The sequence below is a fragment of the Cnephaeus nilssonii genome, assembly GCF_951640355.1.
Source record: "Cnephaeus nilssonii genome assembly, chromosome: 3".
Classification (NCBI taxonomy): domain Eukaryota; kingdom Metazoa; phylum Chordata; class Mammalia; order Chiroptera; family Vespertilionidae; genus Cnephaeus; species Cnephaeus nilssonii.
Genome location: NC_137074.1, coordinates 56764782 through 56785770, shown reverse-complemented (window position 1 = coordinate 56785770; position 20989 = coordinate 56764782). Strand labels below are relative to the sequence as shown.

The 20989-nt window shown below is 41.7% G+C and overlaps 1 protein-coding gene across 1 annotated transcript in view; it reads left to right on the top strand.

Annotated features, from left to right (window-relative positions):
* LOC307093836 (protein mono-ADP-ribosyltransferase PARP14-like) overlaps positions 1-20989 on the top strand; it is a 41234-nt gene that overhangs the window by 17113 nt on the left and 3132 nt on the right. Inside the window, exons 7-12 of the mRNA XM_079762116.1 lie at positions 329-391; positions 716-883; positions 5362-5565; positions 7572-7655; positions 17385-17518; positions 20410-20584. Of these exons, the coding sequence (XP_079618242.1) occupies positions 329-391; positions 716-883; positions 5362-5565; positions 7572-7655; positions 17385-17518; positions 20410-20584 (828 nt within the window). The remainder of the gene's footprint in view (positions 1-328; positions 392-715; positions 884-5361; positions 5566-7571; positions 7656-17384; positions 17519-20409; positions 20585-20989) is intronic.

The following is a 20989-nucleotide window of genomic DNA, read 5'->3' as shown; positions in this document are numbered from 1 at the left end:
ATTGTGAGAAGGATGTCCGACTGCCGGTTTAGGCAAGGGGTCCAGGATTGGAGAGGGTGAACGTTGGGCTGGGGGACCCCCTTCCGTGCACAAATTTTGTGCACCATGCCTCTAGTGAATTATTAATTTTAAAATTATTCTGACATGGTTTCTTATAATGGGTAACAGTTATTTCATGAATTTTTCTTCCTTTGATCAGAAATGCCCAGGTTGTAAGAATCCTTTAATGATGGGGAAAGCATTTAGATAATGAGGCAATCATTCTGATCCAAGTGTATTGTACTGATTTTTTACTCATGTTTGTAAATATGTTGATGTTCTCATGTAGGAGTCTCCAAAGCAATTTTGGAAAAGGCTGGACAAAATGTGGAAATAGAATGTTCTCGCCTAGGTAAGGTACAATGCTGCTTTTCAGTCCTAAAGTATAAGTGGAAGGCTGAATGTGGGAGGCTGTGGAGAGGGAGACAACATATTAATCTTAAAATCATACATTTTACTAAAGAATTCCACTCATAGAGAATTAGAAATGAAGAGGAGTGAAAAGTGAGATCATGGCTAAAAAGAGAAGGTAAGCAAGAAAGATTCATCAGAGGTAGTATTTCAGGAGTCTCTTACTGGCGCAAAATGCTTTATTTGCCAAAGCAGACATTTTGCTTTGTAAACAAACAGTAAGTTCAGCATCTGATTTTGCATCTTTTTGTTTTGTGTTTCTTAGCTCAACAGCACATCAATGGTTACATAATTACTGATGGTGGAGCACTGAAGTGCAAGAATATTATTCATGTCCATGGTGGAGCTGATGTCAAGAGATCAGTTACCTGTGTTTTGAAAGAGTGTGAAAAATTGAATCACTCCACCATTTGCCTCCCAGCCATTGGGACAGGTTGGTAGCCTCTCAAGGCTAAATTCATAGGTGTTCCTTTTCCCTTTGATCTTCTGCTGATCAGAATGTAGTTGATGCTGAGTCTGAGGAAGGGCATCTTCCTCACCCCAAGGCAGTCACTGAGGGAAGGAGGAAGACATCTGCTCTCTAATATGGAGGAGAAGAGAGAGGAAGGGAAAGGAGCAAAGAGAAAGAATGGCCATCCCTCCTTCTCTTTTCACCTGTTCCTTTCTCTTTTTTCATCTCTTCTATATCCCCCATTATTTAGTACTTAATCTTCCCCTCCATCCCCTCTCCAAGGAGAACTTCAGTGCATCGACTTCCACCTCCCTGTAACTGACTCCCAGATGAGCATTGCCAAGCCTCTTCTCTCACCTCTTGAGCAGTGGCTGTGCAGGTTGGCCTTGGGACATCTCTGCACAGAAACCTTTCAATCACCTTAACCCAGTAGGTTCTAATGGGTCAGAAACACAACTCACCACCTTGCACTTCTCAGCCTCCTTACCTCTTTCAAATTTCCTGTTTTCCTCTGACTATATAATTATTGTGTGATTGATTCTTTATATATAAAGACTAGAGGCCCAGTGCACGAAATTTGTGCATGGTGGGGGGGGGTCCCTCAGCCCAGCCTACACCCTCCCCAATCTGGGACCCCTCGAGGGATGTCTGACTATCCAATGGGATCGGGCCTAAACGGGTAGTTGGACATACCTCTCACAATCCAGGACTGCTAGCTCCCAACTGCTCACCTGCCTGCCTTCCTGATTGCCCCTAACCTCTTCTGCCTGCCAGCATGATCACCCCCTAACCACTCCCATGCCAGCCTGATTGATGTCTAACTGCTCCCCTGCCAGCCTGTTTGCCCCAACTTCCCTCCTCTGCCGGCCTGGTCACCCCTAACTGCCCTCCCGTACAGGGTTAATTGCCTCCAACTGCCCTCCCTTGCAGGCCTGGACCCTCTCAACTGTCCTCCCTTGCAGGCCTGGTGCCTCCCAACTGCCCTCCCCTGCTTGCCTGATTGCCCACAACTGTCCTCCCTTGCAGGCCTCGTCCCTCCCAACTGCCCTCCCCTGCTGGCCATCTTGTGGTGGCCATCTTTAGTCCACATGGGGGCAGGACCTTTTACCACATGGCGGCAGCCATCTTGTGTGTTGGAGTGATGGTCAATCTGCATATTATTCTTTTATTAGATAGGATAGAGGCCTGGTGCATGGGTGGGGGCCAGCTGGTTTGCCCTGAAGGGTGTCCTGGATCAGGGTGGGGGTTCCCTTGGGGCGTGGGGCGGCCTGAGTGAGGGGTCTGTGGTGGTTTGCAAGCCAGCCACGCACCCTGGCGATCCAAGCATAGACCCTGGTATCTGGAATTTATTTACCTTCTACAATTGAAACTTTGTAGCCTGGAGCGGAGCCAAGCCTCCTGCTCGGTCCGTGGTGGCAGCCATTTCTGTTGGAATTTATGTATCTTCTACAATTGAAACTTTATAGCCTGGAGTGAAGGCCTGGGCCCGCCAGGGTGTGTTGAAAACTTGCTTTCCTCCATTGCCAGGGAAGCCCAAGCCTCCCTCCTGCTCTCTGTGGCGGTAGCCATCTTGGTTGGGGTTAATTTGCATATTCGCTCTGATTGGCTGGTGGGCGTGGCTGGTGAACATGGCTGGTGGGTGTAGCGGAGTGATGGTTAATTTGCATATTACTCTTTTATTAGATAGGATGTGCTTTGGGTTTATCATTACTAAGGTTGTGCTCTTTGAGCTCTTTTCCCTGGAATCTGAGATCTACTAGTATGCATTGAGTTCTATGCATTGATTAGGAAGTTGTGCTTGGTCTCCCTTAAGAGAGCTGGTCAGGGGAGGCAAATTCCCTCTGGCCTGAAGTGGAATGAAGCTGACTGGTTCCAGAGAGGGACCACTCGGCACTGGATTGATATTTCCATTGCCCAGGAATTTAAGTTTGAATGTCTGCGCTGGCCTGGTAGGCCCTCCAAAAATTTAGCCTCAATAAACTTACCCATCCTTGTCACTTTCACATCAGCCAACATGTAATGTATCATCTATCTATCTACCTATCTATCTCTCTATCTATCTACCTATCTATTTATCTCTACCTGCCTATATATCATCTGTCAAGTCTTGTGGACAGCCATTAATGATTGTCTAGTCTTTTTCTCCATTTGCTATTTTCTCTTTGTTCTAGTCTTATGTTTCTATCTTAACTTTATTTGGGCCAAAAAGCAGGCAGCCCAGGGTTAGTATAAACCTGCCCAAGGGAGTACCCAGATAGAGTAAAAAAAGAAACAAGGAAATGAGGCTGGTTTAGTTTTGTATACATATGTATGCATGTTTGAGTATTTCTGCATTACTGCAAACCTTTTGTTTCTTCTATCGACCTGATGGCAGTGTTGTTCTGCACAAATAACTGCACATTAGTAGGTTCTCCTTGCTTATCTTCTTTACCTATCTCTATCACCACCGGAGCTGGTTCTTAGACAAATAGATGGTGATGCTTCCTCCCTTAGTGTTGTTTATGAGTTGAGTTTGACTGGGAGGGATCAAGACAGCTTCTGGCTGTAAAGGAAGCCCTCTATCTAGTACCTACAGATATCTGCCCTCAGGGAGAGAATGGGTGGTCAGTGATTTCTGCAAGCACCTCAAGTTCAATGAAAACTCCAAACCCAATTCGCTGTCTTCTCCCCCCAAAACCTTACCTGTTATATTGCTGATTATATCACCTTCTATCTAGAATGCTTAACTCTACCCTCTTTATCACTCCCATGTTTATTAGTTTATTAATTAGTTTGATTAAATGTTTTCTGAGTGACTGCCATGTGCCAGGCACCGTGCTGAGGTCTGGAGGATAGAAAGATGCCCAAGAAAAGGAACCAGTCCACAAGAAGCACCTAGCTCATTGTGAGACAGACATGTAAACAAACAACCGCAGTACTGTGTATCCATGATATATACATGAAGGTGTGCGGGTGGGAAAAGAAGGTACAGGTATACTTCAACAAAAGGTCAAGTATACAGGCCTTTGGTCCCTAGGTCTTCCTGACTTTACTTCCTAAATATCTCCTTGCTCTGACCCCTTTTTACTCAACTCTTGTCTTTAACTAAGCTTTTATTATAGCCTCCTATCTAGACCTGGGGTCTCTGCCCTAGTGCCTCCTATCCCCCCACCACTGGCATGGTAGGCCTTGCAGACTTATTTTTCTCAAAAACAGATCTATTTCCCTGAACACACCAGGTGAGCTTGCACATATCACACCCCTATTACACAGTTCTAGGCTTTCCCTCAGTTTTCCATACTTCACCTATTGAACACCATTCGTCTTTACATATTATATGCCATGTGTCCTAAGTGCCTAGATGAGCGTCTATCTTTTGATGAGACACATTAAATATTTGTTGAAAGTGAGTGACTGTATCTAAACACTCCTATTTAAATTCTTCTAGCTATCATGAGATAACCATAGCTTTGCAAAGGAGAATTTCCCTCTTTCTCTGCTCATCTCATTAAAAACAAAAACAAAAAACCTGACCAAACCTTCTTGGTTACTTTTATGTGGGGTTTGTCTACATTCCCACAATTGTCCACGGAGCCAAGTCTATCTTATTTCTGCGATAATGGTGGGCACCATTAAAGGGGATAAACCTAGTGGGCTCTTAGTCTCTCACACCAGGTTTATCAGAACTTTTTCATTGTTAACTGCCCTTCCCCCACCCACTGTGATAGCTGCTGTTCATATGGGACTGCTTCCATGGTTTTTCATGAGAATTTTTAAGGAACTTGCATGATCTTACCAAGGCAGTAAGCTGGAGGGAAAAAAAGGTATGGAACATGCTTAATTAGGAGACAACCCGCTCAGGTGGTAACCTTGAATCCTGTTAGTCAGCCAAGATCTCACCAAGTGTGGGAAGAAAGACTTCCTGGATATTTAAGGATAACTTGCATGTAAAAAAGTATAGATGATAACAAATAGCTAAGAACTCTAGGTGTCTTACTAAATTACCTTAGCATAAATCAAGTCCTCAAAGAAAAAGGTGTTTGGGTAAAGTAAAGCGATGATTAAGCAAAAAAAAAAATTGTTGTGTTTAAAGAGCATGATAATTCAATATGTATTAGTATCTTTTACTTTGGATATTTTGAGAACACTAGTGAGCCAAGAAAGATGAACTGTGTTTTGTAACACAGAGAAACACAATGAGCTGGAATCCGCTATATAGAGCAGATGTGGACATCAGACATCAAAAGTTAGATTTCCTTTTCTCATTGTTGGGCTGTTGGTTTCTTGATATCCTGGAACAAGAACTCTCCACTGCATCTAGGGCTTCAAAAGTGTTTGCTGATGGATTGTTAGAAAAGTCCATGGAGATGAAAATTTGGGGTGTGTGAATTCTTTCTCTGAGAATTGGAATCCCTAATTTATTCCTCAGCCCTTTCCAACTGGATCCTTATTTTTCTAGTCATTTTTATTTGCCTTTCCAGGAAGTGCTCAACAAGACCCAGACAAGGTTGCTGAAGCCATAATGGATGCCATTGAAGACTTTATCCAGAAAGGACTTGTCCGGTTTGTGAAGAAAGTTAAAGTTGTTATCTTTCAGCCTCAAATAATGGATGTTTTTTGTGCCAACATGAAAAAAAGAGAAGGCTCCCAGGCTCCCTCACAGTCTATAATGTCTAAAATTGCATGTGAGTTGTTGATTTTTATGAAATGCATGTTCTTAATATTGAGGTCACATGAGAAATAGCTAAAATTCTACATTATTTTTTTGTGGTAGTTTATTAGCTTCCCCTGGTTTTATTGAGATATAATTGATATACATCACAGGTTAAGGTGTCCTGCATAATGGTTTGACTTTACATATGTTACTGCAATATGTTTAGTTAGTATCAATCATCTCATACACCTCTTAAAATGAGGAAGCAAAATGATGTTTTTCCTTGTGATGAGAACTCTTAGAGTTAACAGCTTTCATATATATCATAAAGGTGTGTTAACTATAGTTATCATGCTGTACATTATATTCTTGGTACTTATTTATCTTGCTCATGTATTGTAAAAATTATTATTGTTAAACTATCCATACTTCCTAAAGCAATCTACAGATTCAGTGCTAAATTCAAATGGAATTTTCTCAGAAATACAACAAACAATTGTAAAGAATGTATGGAATCACAAAAGAACCCAAAATAGCAAAAAAATTATCCTCTTTAAAAAAAACCAAGTGAGAAGCATCACGATTCCTGATTTGAAAGTATATTTCAAAGCTGTAATAATCAAAACAGTAGGGTATTGGTATAAAAACAGACACATAGATCAATGGAAGAGAATAGAGAACCCAGAAATAAATCCAGGCATATATGGTCAATTAATTTACAACAAAGGAGCCAAAATATACAATGAGGAAAAGATAGTCTGTTTAATAAACCATAAACCATCTAACATCAGTATTGACAATAATTTTTTTTAATTTGACACCAAAAACACACACACCAAAAGCAAAAATAAACAAGTGGGAATATATCAAACAAAAAAGCTTCTGTAGAGCAAAGGAAACCATCAAACTACTGAATGGAAGAAACTATTTGCAAGTCATATACCTGATTAGGTGTTAATATAAATAAAATATAAAGAACTCATGCAACTCAATGAAAAAAACCCAAACAATCCAATTTAAAAATTCGCAGAGGATATGAATAGACATATTTTTCAAAGAAGATATACAATTGTCCAACAGGTACATGAAAAGGGGCTTAGCATCACTAATCATCAGGGAAATGCAAAACAAAATAATAATGAGATATCACCTCACACCTGTTAGAATGCTATTATGGAAAAGACAAGAAATAAGTGTTTACAAAAATGTGCAGAAAAGGGAACCCTTGTGCACTGGGAATGTAAACTGGTACAGCCACTATGGGAAATAGCAGGAGGTTCCTAAAAATATTAAAAATATAACTAACACATGATCCAGTAGTTACACTTCTGGGTATTTATCTGAAGGAAATGTAATCATTATCTCTAAAAGATATCTGCTCCCCCATGTTCATTGAAACATTATTGAGATAGCCAAGACATAGAAACAACATACTGTCCATTGGCAAAATAAATGGGTAACGAAGATGTGGTATATACAGGGTATGGCAAAAATAGGTTTATAGTTGTGAGTATGTGAAAGTGAAGTTTATTCTTGCATTATTACTTATAAATTATGGTATTATTTTCCATATGAGCAACTGTAAACCTTCCTTGGCCTGATCCTGCATTAATGATGGAATATTATTCAGTCATAGAAAAGGACATCCTGCCATTTGCACCAACATGGATGGTCCTTGAGGGCATTATGCTAAATGAAATGTCAGACAGAGAAAGACAAATAATGTATAATAAATCTAATATGTGGACTCTAAAAAAACCTGAATTCCTATACAGAGAATAGATTGGTGGTTGCCAGAAGTGGGGTGGTGGGAGGTGGGCAAATGAGTGAAGGTGCACAAAAGGTACACACTTCCAATTATAAGATTAATAACTCCTAGAAATTCGATATACAGCACAGCGACTATAAAAGAAGAAAGAAGGGAAGAAGGGAGGGAGGGAGGAAAGGAGAAAGAAAGGGAGAAATAGCTAAGAGCTAGATTTTTTTTCCTTTTTAAATCCAAAACAATTGTTGCATTCCCTTGTGTTCCTTTTTTAGCATTTTTGGGCTTCTCAGGGCAACCTCCCTCCCAAACGAAAGCCTTTGGTTTTGGAGAAGAAAACAGAATCAGCAATTTTTCAGGTGAGTGGTGAAAATGAAACATGTGTACAAAACTCCATTTCCTGCCTACAGAATCTGATGGAAAGGAACAAAGCTTTTACACCAGTGCAGAGGAATGTATGAAAGACTGATGAAAAGGAATATCAGGAATTGAATAAGCTGCAGAAGTACTTGAATATTATTTTGGTCTTGGATCATCAGAAACCTTTGATTAAGGTTTCAGGAATTAGCAGAGATGTGGAACAGGCTAGAAATGCAGTTGAGGAAATGATCAAGACAGTTAGATCAGCCAAAGAGCAGGAATCCAGAGCAGATTGTATTACTGGCTTTGTAGAATGACAATATGACAACAATAACACTTTTCATAGTTTTGACAAATTAACCAATATGAAATTGAAGGAGGCAAGAAAAAAAAAACAGGGAAAAACAGTTGATGTCTAAATTAATAATGAGCACTACACTGTAGACATGAAACATGCATTGCTACAGGTGCAAATGGACACAGTTTACAACAAATTCAGTGCATCACGAAACCTCAAGGTGAGTCACACTTTCACACTTGTTATCCATTATTTTACACTTACTTTGAGCTAACACTATTTTGTACATCTATCAAAATTGTAGTCAAGTAGATAAAATTCAAGTAACTCTTATGTATTAAGATAGAAAATTTACGGAGTTGAGTTGAAGATGGCTGCCGATGGGAAGGCAGACTGCAAGATAGTGCGAGAGTGAGAGAAGGAAAGGAGAGTGTGTGGTCACACAGGGAGTGTTTATTTGTGAGTCGTGGGAAAGCCATATTCCAAGGGTCTGTAGGGGATTGCCAGATGGGGTTCCCCTGACAGGCAGCCTCCACTACTGCTGAAATCCCTCCCGGAGCAACCGGCTCTGATGTAGAGACTGCACCATCTTGATGTGGATGCTATCGGAAGCCTAAAAATCCCGGGAATCTACAACAACACCACAGAGTGAACAGCTGCAAACCCAGGAACACCGGTCCCCAGGCAGTGCGAACACGCGGATTCCCTGCACCTCCTCACGAAAGGTCAGATTTTGCCTAGGATAAGGTGAGGTCTGTGATCCAGGCAGGAGAGAGAAAAGCACACAATGGGAGTTAGAGGATCCAGGGAAACTGTGCCCAAAAAGTTCCGCGGCTGTTGGGGCTAGCATGATCTGCAAATGTGGAAGGGGATCTGCAGGGCTGCTAACAGAAGGGAACTCTGAAAAGCAAACCATAGCAGAACTGGGCGCAAAAGGGCAGCCTATAAATTTTAACAGTGTGCCGGCTGCTTAGACTCAAGGGAAAAAAGACTGCACAGACTTGTGCACAGCACCAGAATTCACGCACTTCCTCTGGCTCTTTTTTCTTTTATTTTTCCTCTTTAAATACTTGCCCAATACATAGGATCACCCATTTGGGGACACACTAAGAGACTGCAGGGAAAGTTATTTTTGTGGGACCTGGGGATCAGAGCAGGGAATAACTATCAGAGAACCAGCTCTGGGGCAGCAGCCCATTCCCCCAAACCGGTATTAAGTGCCACAGGGAAAACAAAACCTAAACAGTAGCTAGAGAGGACCTATAGACCTGGAGGTCAATCCAGAAACACTGCCACCCAGGGGTTGAATCAAAAATTGACTCTTGTGTAAACACAAATAAAGGAGTATAAGAAACAAAGAAGTACTGCCTGCTTGAAAATCAGGACTGTGGCCTACAAAACTGAGGAGCAGTGGAACGCAGGGAGCTTCAATACTGTCCTGACTAGGAAACAGATGTGCCAAACAGAACAGTAGAGGAAGTGAATGACCTTCACTACAGCACTTTTTTTTTTCATTTTTTACTTAAGAAACTAATTTTTTTTCTTTTTTCCTCACATGATTTTACCTTTTTAATTATTACATTTTTTATTTTTAATCAGTATTATTACTACTACTATTTTACTTTTTTTAAAGTGTCATTTTATTTTCTCTTTATTTTACTTTGGGATTAGTGTTCTACATTCTATTTTCATCTTTCCTTTAGCCTCATTTTACTCTATCTCAACTTTACCTTTATGCCAACACTCTCTTCCTCACTTTTCCCCTTTTGTTGTCCTGTTTCTCTTACCATATTCTTGCTTTAGATTTTCCCTATTCCTTCTTTTTACCCCCTGTTAAATTTCACCCTACTTACATATCTAATTTCCAATCTCCTGCTCTAAGTCCATATACACCTCTCTCTTCTCTTTCTTCACTATCCAAATTTTTTGCCTCTCTATCCTTTTGTTGTTGTTTGCTTTATTGTTGATTAGATTGTTTTTTTAAGCTTGTTTGTGAGATTGTTTTGCTTTTTCTTTTTTTTTTTGTTTGCTCTCTTTTTGTTTGTTTTTTGCTTCTGTTTTCCCTCGCCTCACTTGATATTAGTTGTTGTTTGTAGTTTGCATTTATCTCTAGGTATTTGTTGCTTGCATTTGTTGGGATTAGTGGCTGTACTATTGGAGTGTTCTCCCTATATAAATACTTTTTTCCACTCTTCTTTTTTATTCTCTTTCTTTTTTCTCTTACTTTTTTTTTTCCTTTTCCCAATTTCATTTTTGCACTCTTTTTTTTCTTTTTTTCTTTCTTCTTCCTTTCTTATCCCCTAATTATCTTTTCCCTGGTGGTCACCTTTATATGGGGTTATTAGTATTGTGAATACATTTGTGTTCAGTGCCGTGTGCATTGTGCCTTGTTGTGTTGTATTTTGTGCCTTTAAATCAATGAAGGAGAGAGAGAACTACATAACCTGACACCTGGAGAAGAGATATGTTGGGGAGACAAAGAAACAGCCCACATATGAAAGAAAAGGAGGCATCACCAGAAAAGGAAGTAAACAAAATGGAGGCAAGCAACCTGTCAGAGAAAGAATTCAGAGAAATGGTCATAAGGTGATGAAAAGAATGGAAGGAAAATTCAACAATATGTGTAAGAACCAAGAGGAAATGAAGAAGATCCAAGAAGAAATGAAAAATGACATTGTTACTATAAAGAACTCAATAGAAAGATCAACAGTAGACTAGAAGAAGCAGAGGACCACATCAGTGAGCTAGAAGACAAGGTAGGAAAAAATACCCAAGCAGAGTAGCTTCTAGAAAAAAAAAAAATTAAAAAGCAGGAGGAGAGCCTAAGGGAACTTTGGGACAACACAAAACAAAACAACATCCACATAATAGGGGTGCCAGAAGAAGAGGAAACTGAGCAAGGAATAGAAAACTGGTTTGAAGAAATAATGACAGAAAACTTCCCTGATATAGGGAAGAAAAAACTCATACAAATCCAAGAAGCTCACAGAGTCTCAAACAAAATGACCCCCAAAAGACCGACATCAAGGCACATTATAATTAAATTGGCAAACACCAACGACAAAGTAAGAATCTTAAAAGCAGCCAGAGAGAGAGACAGAAAGTTACCTACAAAGCATCCACCATTAGACTAGCAACTGATTTCTCAACAGAAACACATCAGGCCAGAAGGGAATGGAATGAAATATACAAAGTCATGCAAAGGAAGGGTCTGAATCCAAAAATACTGTACCCAGCAAGGCTATCAATCAAAATTGAAGGTGAAATCAGGAGCTTCACAGACAAAAAAGACTAAGGGAATTTATTACCAACAAACCAGCAATGCAAGAAATGCTAAAGGGTCTGCTATAAAAAGAAGAAATAGGAAACAAAGAAGGAACACAGAGGTAAGGAATAAAAATGGTGACAAACAAATACCTATCAATAATAACTTTAAATGTAAATGGATTAAATGCCCCAATCAAAAGATATAGGGTAACTGAGTGGATAAGAAAACATGACCCACATATCTGCTGTCTACAGGAAATCTACCTCAGAAAAAAAAGACAGAGACTGATGGTGAAGGGATGGAAAAAGGTTTTTCAGGCAAATGGAAATGGAAAAAATCTGGGGTAGCAATACTTATATCTGACAAATTAGATCTCAAAGTGAAGGACATAAAAAGAGATAAGGAAAGCCACTTCATAATACTAAAGGGAGCAATTCAACAAGAAGAAATAACTCTGGGGAACATATACGCACCCAATACAGGAGCACCCAAATACATAAAAAAAACTTCTGCAGGATATCAAAGGAGAGACAGCAATACAATCATAGTAGGGGACTTTAATACCTGACTATCACCATTGGACAAATCCTCTAAACAAAAAATCAGCAAAGAAACATCAATTCTAAATGACTCACTAGATCAGATGGAATTAATTGACATCTTCAGAACATTTCACCCCAAAGCCACAGAATATACATTCTTCTCCAGTGCACATGGGTCATTTTCAAAGATAGACCATATGTTGGGTCACAGGCAAAGTCTCTTCAAATTCAAGAAGATAGAAATCATATCAAGCATCTTCTTAGATCACAGTGGCATAAAACTGGAAATCAACTACCATAAAAACCATCCAAAAAAATCAAACACATGGAGACTAAATAGCATGCTATTAAACAATGACTGGGTTACCAGAGAGATCAATGAAGAAATAAAAAACATCATGGCAACAAACAACAATGAATACACCACAATCCAAAATCTATGGGACACAGCAAAAGCAGTCTTGAGAGGGAAGTTCATAGCTCTACAAGCCTACTGCAAAAAAACAAGAAACAATGGTAATAAATTACCTAACCCTACAACTCAAAGAGTAAGAAAGAGAGCAACAAGAAAAGCCCAGTGTAAGCAGAAGGAAGGAAATAATAAAGATCACAGCAGAGATAAATGACATAGGGACCAAAAAAACAATACAAAAGATCAATAAAACCAAGAGCTGGTTCTTTGAAAGGATAAATAAGATTGATGAACCTCTAGCCAGGCTCACCAAGAAGCAGAGAGAGAGGACCCAAATAAAAATCAGAAATAGGAGAAATAACAACAGACCCCATAGAAATACAAAGGATTGTTAAAAAAAAAAATACTATGAACAACTCTATTCCAACAAACTGGACAACCTGAAGGAAATGGACACATTCTTAGAAAAATACAACCTTCCAAAACTCAATCAGGAAGAATCTAGACATCTCAATAGGCCAATAACTATGGAAGAACTTGAAGCAGTCATCAAAAAGCTTCCGGCATGTGGATTCCTGCAACAGAGAGGAATTGACAAGATTGCTCCAGCCATGAAGACAGAAGAGAAACAGTCCAGAGATGGAAGACGCTGACCATACCTTGCCATACTAGCAGTCAGCAGATGTGCGTCACTGCGGATTGCCCAGGACCAAACCAGAGAGGGCCGGACCTGCATTACCACCATTTGTCCACCATCCAGAACTGAAATGTCATTGCTGTTATGTACACATAAACAACTGTTGGACATAGAAATCGGGACTCAAAAGAACTGTTGGGCCAGAAAGAAACTCACTATAGACTGATTCATTTGCCTCTCAGCATAACCATTATTGCTTGTCTCATTTTCGGTTCCTATAAGTGTATTCCTAGTATCACATGAGCTCACTCATCTAGGGGAAATGATGAACAACATAGACTGAAGAACAAGAACAGCATTGATCAGACTGTCAGACCTCAGAGGGAAGGTAGGGGAGGGTGGGGACAAGGGAGATAGATCAACCAAAGGACTTGTGTGCTTGCATATGAGCCTAACCAGTGTTCATGGACAACAGGGGGATGGGGGCATGCGTGTGGGGGGGCTTGGGATGGGAATAGGGGGGGGGGTTGATGACAAATATGTGATACCTTAATCAATAAAGTAATTTTTTAAAAAAAAGCTTCCGGCAAACAAAAGCCCGGGGCCAGATGGCTTCACAGGGGAGTTTTACCAAACATTCAAGGAAGAACTAAAACCTATCCTCCTTAGACCAATCCAAAAAATTCAAGAGGAAGGAACACTTCCAAGCTCCTTCTATAAAGCCAGCATCACCCTAATACCAAAACCAGATAAAGACAACACAATGAAAAAGAATTACAGGCCAATATCCACCATGAACATAGATGCCAAAATCCTCAACAAAAATTCTCCAAATCGCATCTAGCAGTACATCAGAAAGATCATACACCATGACCAAGCAGGATTTATCCTAGGGATGCAAGGATGCTACAATATCCGCAAGTCAATAAACGTGATACATCACATAAACAAATTGAGAGATACAAACCAATTTATGCAGAAAAAGCATTTGACAAAATCCAACACCCTTTCTTGATAAAAACTCTCAGCAAGGTGGGAATAGAAGGATCATACCTCAACATCATAAAAGCCATATATGACAAACCCACAGCCAACATCATACTCAATGGGCAAAAACTAAAACCATTTCCCCTAAGAACAGGAACAAGACAAGGATGCCCACTCTCACCACTCCTGTTTGACATAGTACTGGAAGTATTAACCATTGCGATTAGACAAGAAGAACAAATAAAAGGCATCCAAATTGGAAAAGAAGAAGTAAAACTGTCCTTATTTGCAGATGACATGATATTCTACATTAAAAAACCCTAAAGACTCTATAAAAAAAACTATTAGTCTTAATAAATGAATTCGGCAATGTAGCAGGATACAAAATTAACGCCAAGAAATCTATGGCATTTCTTTACACCAATAGTGAACTTACAGAAAGAGAGACTAAAAAAGCAATCCCATTTACCATTGCACCAAAAAAATTAAGATACCTAGGAATAAACTTAACTAAGGAGGTAAGAGACCTATATGCAGAAAACTACAGGACACTGAATAAAGAGATAGATGAAGACATAAACAGATAGAAGAACATAACATGTTTATGGATTGGTATAATCAACATCATCAAAATGTCCATAATACCCAAAGCAATCTATAGACTCCATGCACTCCCCATTAAAATACCAACGACATATTTCATAGACCTAGAAATAAATCTCCAAAAATTCATCTGGAATAAAAAAATACCCCAAACAGCTGCAGCAATCCTGAGAAAGAAGAACAAAGTAGGTGGGATCTCAATACCAGATTTCAAGCTGTATTACAAAGCTACTGTTCTCAAAACAGCCTGGTACTGGCACAAGAACAGACATATAGACCAATGGAATAGAATTGAGAATCCAGATATCGACCCAAACCACTATGTTCAATTAATATTTGACAAAGGAGGCATGAACATACAATGGAGTCAAGACAGTTTCTTCAATAAATGTTGTTGGGAAAATTGGACAGATACATGCAAAAAGAAATGAAAATAGACCACCAACTTAAACCATACACAAAAATAAACTCAAAATGGATAAAGACTTAAACATAAGACGGGAAACCATAAAATTACTAGAGGAATCCACAGGCAGCAAAATTTCAGACATATGCTGAAGCAGTTTCTTCACCGATACCGCTCCTAGGGCAATGGAAACTAAAGAGAAAATAAACAAATGGGACTACATGAAAATAAAAAGCTTTTGCACAGCAAAAGAAACCATCAACAAAACAAGAAAGCCCACTGTATGGGAGAACATATTGCCAATATTATCACCAATAAAGATTTAATCTCCAACATTTATAGGAAACTCATACAACTTAATAAAAGGAAGATAAATGATCCAATGAAAAAATGGGCAACGGACCTAAATAGAAACTTTTCTAAAGAAGACAGAAGGAAGGCCAAGAGACATATGAAAACATGCTCAAAGGCACTAATTATCCGAGAGATGCAAATCAAAACGACAATGTGGCACCATTTCACACCTGTCAGAATGGCAATCATCAACAAACAACAAGTGCTGGTGAGGATGCGGAGAAAAAGGAAGCCTCGTGCACAGCTGGTGGGAATGCAGACTAGTGCAGCCACTGTGGAGAACTGTATGGAGTTTCCTCAAAAAACTAAAAATGGAATTCCCATTTGATCCAGTAATCCCACTTCTAGGCATATATCCCAAGAAACTAGAAACACCAATCAGAAAGGATATATGCACACCTATTTTCATAGCACAATTCACCATAGCTAAGATTTGGAAACAGCCTAAATGCCCATCAGCAGATGAGTGGATTAGAAAAATATGGTACATCTACACAATGGAATACTAAGCTGCTATAAAAAAGAAGGAATTCTTACCATTTGCAGCAGCATGGATGGAACTGGAGAGCATTATACTAAGTGAAAGATGCCAGGCAATGAAAGAAAAATACTACATGATCTCACTCATTTATGGAAAATGAAGAACATTATAACCTGATGAACAAAAATATACAGAGGCAGTAAAGCATCTAACAGACTGTCAAATTACAGCGGGAAGGCTCTGGGAGTGTTGGAGGGGGGTGGGCGGGGGTTGGAAGAGATCAACCAAAGGACTTGTATGCATGCATATAAGCACAACAAATGGACACAAGACACTGGGCCGGGGGCGGGGGGGGGGGGGGGGCGCGGAATGAGGGCACGCGACACGGGGTAGGAGAGGCTGGGGGAAGGTCAATGGGGAAAAAAAAGGAGATATATGTACCACTATGTGTAATACTTTAAACAATAAAATAAAATAAAATAAAATAAAATAAAATAAAATAAAATAAAATAAAATAAACTTAGGGAGTTTACATTAAGGTCGGAAAAATACAGCCTGGGTGAGCCCAACATCCTGAGGATGGCCATCTTAGTGGTAACATAGCCAAACCTTGCCTTTTTGTAGTTCACAAGCTCCCTAGAGCCAGTTCTTCTAGGAGGTAATGGCTGCTCCAGTCAGGAGAGGGACAGCTATGGGCTTTAAAGAAAAGGAACCCAAGGTTTTATTTAGAACAAAAGGGAGAAGACAGCCTGTCAGAAAGTGGGCACTTTCTGCCTCTGTGATTGGTACCCAGAGAGGCCCAGGAGCCTGCGGGATCTCCCAGAAGTCATTTCCTCCTCTGCTCTGAGAATAAAGTTCCTAGACACACACATAGGAAGCAGCCTCAGATTCTGTGACTGGATCTGCTTCCGAGAAGGGAATGCTTGTCTCCTATGGAGGTAAGATAGACTTCAAACCACAGAAGTCCCCCACTGAAAACTAGTAAAAATGGCTTCCCTTTCAGTACCTTCTCTTCATCTTTTGGGAGATCAGTGTGAATGAATTCCTCACACCCCAAGCAACCGTGGGGCAATGAGAACTCAAGAATAAAACTTTGTTTAACAGAAGAGGAGATAGAGCTGCCACCACAAATTGCCACATAACAAAACTCATCACCCACTAAACTCCTAAGGATGTTATGCAGAATAACAAGAGAACCGATGTGGATGGCCTTGTGGTGGGAGCTCTAGCAAAAATCCATGCATTTGTAAACAAGACAATGCATTTGTAAACGAGACAAATAGTGACTATTTAAAACATCATAGGGAAATAATTGATTGTTAAATTATTGAATTATTACAGATTAGACACTGAGCAGAATATGCAGTCCAATCACACTACACCAGCAGTTCTCAAATCTGGGCATGATCAAAACTTGTGAAGATGTAGGGACACAGGTTCCACCCCTGAGGGATTTTGATTTGATAGATGTGTGTGTGTGTGTGTGTGTGTGTGTGTGTGTGTGTGTGTGTGTGTGTCTGTGTGTTTTAATAAGCATTACAGTTGGTTCTGTGGTGGTCTGTGGTCCACGCTTTGGAAAACATTCTCCTAGAAATATAAGAAATATATTTAATACGTTGAATCAGGAGGTTGTAAAACAAGAACACACATGTTATTCTGTTTTTTTAAGCATACCAGGGAGGGGGACTGTGTAAATGAGCCTTCCCGGGTACAGAGTGTCCTCAAATGTCTACTTTGCAGTTGAGATCCCTAGACACTGGAGTGATATGAAGCAGCAGCGTGTCTGTCTGGTTGAGCTACAGCCTGGTCAACCAGAATACAGCAAAGTGGCAGATGCCTTCAATCTGACCTGCTCACAATTCAAGATAGAGAAGGTAAGCATTCTGATGACATGGCGTTTCTTAATGGTGGAAATAAGGGGTATCGTGTTCCTGGAATAATACAGTTATATTTACTTTACTTCCTAACATATTTTAACCCAGAATTAGAATATTTCATGGTAATTAGATTTTATATTCTAGATTTTACTTATCTCCCCATAATTCCTGAGACATTAAGACTGAGATTTTTGAGTCAGTTATTACAAGACTAGAGGCCCAGTGCACAAAATTAGTGCACTGGGGGGGGGGAGTCCCCCTCAGCCCAGCCTGCACCCTCTCCAATCGGACATCCCTCTCACAATGTGGGACCACTGGCTCCTAACCGCTCTCCTGACTGCCTGCCTGATTGCCCCTAACTGCCTCTGCCTGCCTACCTGATTGCCCCTAACCCCTCTGCCTGCCTGCCTGATCGCCCCTAACTACCTCTGCCTGCCTTCCTGATCGTCCCTAACTGCCCTCCCTTGCCAGCTTGATCTTGTCCCCAACAGCCCTCCCCTGCAGACCTGGTCACCCCCAACTGCCCTCCCCTTCCGGCCTGATCACACCCCCAACTGCCCTCCCCTGCCAGCCTGATCTCACCCCCAACTGCCCTCTCCTGTGGGCCTAATCGCCCTTACCTGCCTCTGCCTCGGCCCCCACCACCATGGCTTTTTGGAAGGAAGTGGGACATCTGGAAGATGGACAATCGACTGGGTCTAATCTTTTATAAGTGTAAATAGATTATGTAGGACTAGAGGCCCAGTGCATGAAATTAGTGCATGGGGGCAGGGGGGTGTCCCTCAGCCCAGCCTGCACCCTCTCCAATCTGGGTAGGATCGGGCCTAAACGGGTAGTCGGACATCCCTCTCACAATCCAGGACTGCTAGCTCCCAACTGCTCGCCTGCCTGCCTTCCTGATTGCCCCTAACCTCTTCTGCCTGCCAGCATGATCATTCCCTAACCACTCCCATGCCAGCCTGATTGATGTTTAACTGCTCCCCTGCCAGCCTGTTGGCCCCCAACTTCCCTCCTCTGCCGGCCTGGTCACCCCTAACTGTCCTCCCCTGCAGGGTTGATCGCCTCCAACTGCCCTCCCTTGCAGGCCAGGTCCCTCTCAACTGCCCTCCCTTGCAGGCCTAGTGTCTCCCAACTGCCCTCCCCTGCTTGCCTGATCACCCACAACTGCCCTCCCTTGCAGGCCTGGTCCCTCCCAACTGCCCTCCCCTGCTGGCCATCTTGTAGTGGCCATCTTGTGTCCACATAGGGGCAGGATTTTTGACCACATGGCGGCAGCCATCTTGTGTGTTGGAGTGATGGTCAATCTGCATATTATTCTTTTATTAGATAGGATAGAGGCCTGGTGCATGGGTGGGGGCCAGCTGGTTTGCCCTGAAGGGTGTCCTGGATCAGGGTGGGGGTTCCCTTGGGGCGTGGGGCAGCCTGAGTGAGGGGCATGTGGTGGTTTGCAGGCCAGCCATGCCCCCTGTTGACCCAAGTGGAGGCCCTGGTATCTGGAATTTATTTACCTTCTACAATTGAAACTTTGTAGTCTAGAGCGGAGCCAAGCCTCCTGCTCGGTCCGTGGTGGCAGCCATTTCTGTTGGAATTTATGTATCTTCTATAATTGAAACTTTGTAGCCTGGAGTGGAGGCCTGGGCCAGCCAGGGTGTGCGGAAAGCTTTGCTTCCTCCATTGCCAGGGGCAACCCTAGCCTCCCCCTCTTTCCAGCTCTGTGGCTGCCACCATTTCTGTTTGGATTTGTTTACCTTCTATAATTGAAACTTTGTAGCCTTGAGTGGAGGCTTAGGCCGGCAAGAGCAGGCAGAAAGCTTGTCTTCCTCCATTGCCTGGGAAACCCAAGCCTCCCTCCTGCTCTCTGTGGCTGTAGCCATCTTGGTTGGGTTTATTTGCATACTCGCTCTGATTGGATGGTGGGCGTGGCTGGTAGGCATGGCTTGTGGGTGTAGCAGAGTGATGGTTAATTTGCATATTACTATTTTATCAGGTAGGATAGGATTGCTTAAATGGGGAGGGGAAGAGAAAACATTTTTCAGCAGGAAGAGATACTCTTGGCAGACAAAAATACATAATCCCTATATCTGGACTGATAGCCAGCCATATGCACTATACTGCCAAACCGGTCATTAAAAATTGAACCTCTTTCTTACACCTTACACCAAACAGCTGTTGCCCTTAAAACCCCTCCTCAGCACCCACCTTAGGTTCTGCCTTCACACTTCACCCAAATTAGATTCTGATTGGTCGGTTTGTATGCCAGTCAGTGTCTCTGGGCCTATCTCCGGGCCTCTCTCCTGGCCTTTCTCTGGGCCTGATCTGCAGTTGCGGAGCAGCCCTTTACTCTCTCTCTCTCCAGCTGTAGTGGCTGTGGATCAGGCCCTGCCTTTCTCTCCAGGCCTTTCTCCAGGCCTGATCCATAGCCGAGGAGGCAGCGGCGATATCGTTAGGCCTCCGCCTGGCCCCGGGCCAGAGGCTAAGGACCTCACTGCACCCACCTTGTCCCGCCCTGCCAAGCCCCCTGCCGCCCCGCCCATTCCCCGCCTCCCTGCCTGTCTGGTGACCCGTCGTCTGTCTGGTCATTTAGGATGTGTTGGCCCCTGGCCTTTTATAATGTAGATGATAGATTACAATATATGTTAGTATACTAAACACATATATTTTCTTTGTGAAGCAAGCTAATAAAAATTCAAAGATGTAGCTTCAAAGCAGGAGGAGGCAGATCAATGATTCCCTCTCATCATTGATGTTTCTCTCTCACTCTTCCTTTCCCTTCCTCTCTGAAATTAATAAAAATATTTGTTAAATAAAAATAAGGATCATGTTTCATTTTCTGTATCTTGCCACAGGCACTTGGCACAAACAGAATATTTTTCCTTATTGATTTGCAGATTGAGAGAATCCAGAATCCAAGTCTCTGGAAGCAGTACCAGACAAAGAAAAAAATTATGGATGACAAGAATGGCCATATACAAAATGAGAAGCTGCTCTTCCATGGGACAAATGCTGACTCCTTGCCACATATCAATCAACATGGCTTTAACCGCAGTTATGCAGGAAAGAATGGTAAGGAAGTAAGTCACGTGGCTGCTCCAAAGGAGGCGTCAGCCATGAGAAGCCAAGCTGGCTCAGGGATCCCGTGGATTGCACTGTGTTCCCTCATGGCTCATGGCCAGGGTACAGCCAGCGATTCAGGTCAGACTCACTAAGTTTCATCCCAAAGGGACTGACTGGCCCTTTGAGGTGGAGGAATGATTAAAATTAAAAACATACTCACAAAATTTTTTTAAAGAGTCTTTTGAGAGAACTGAACATTATATTAACACTAGAGGCCCAGTGCACGAAATTCGTGCATGGGGGGTGGGGGTCCCCTCAGCCCACTCTGCATGCTCTCCAATCTGGGACCCCTTGGGGGATGTCCTACTGCCAGTTTAGGCTCGATTCCAGGGAAAGGGCCTAAACTGACAGTCG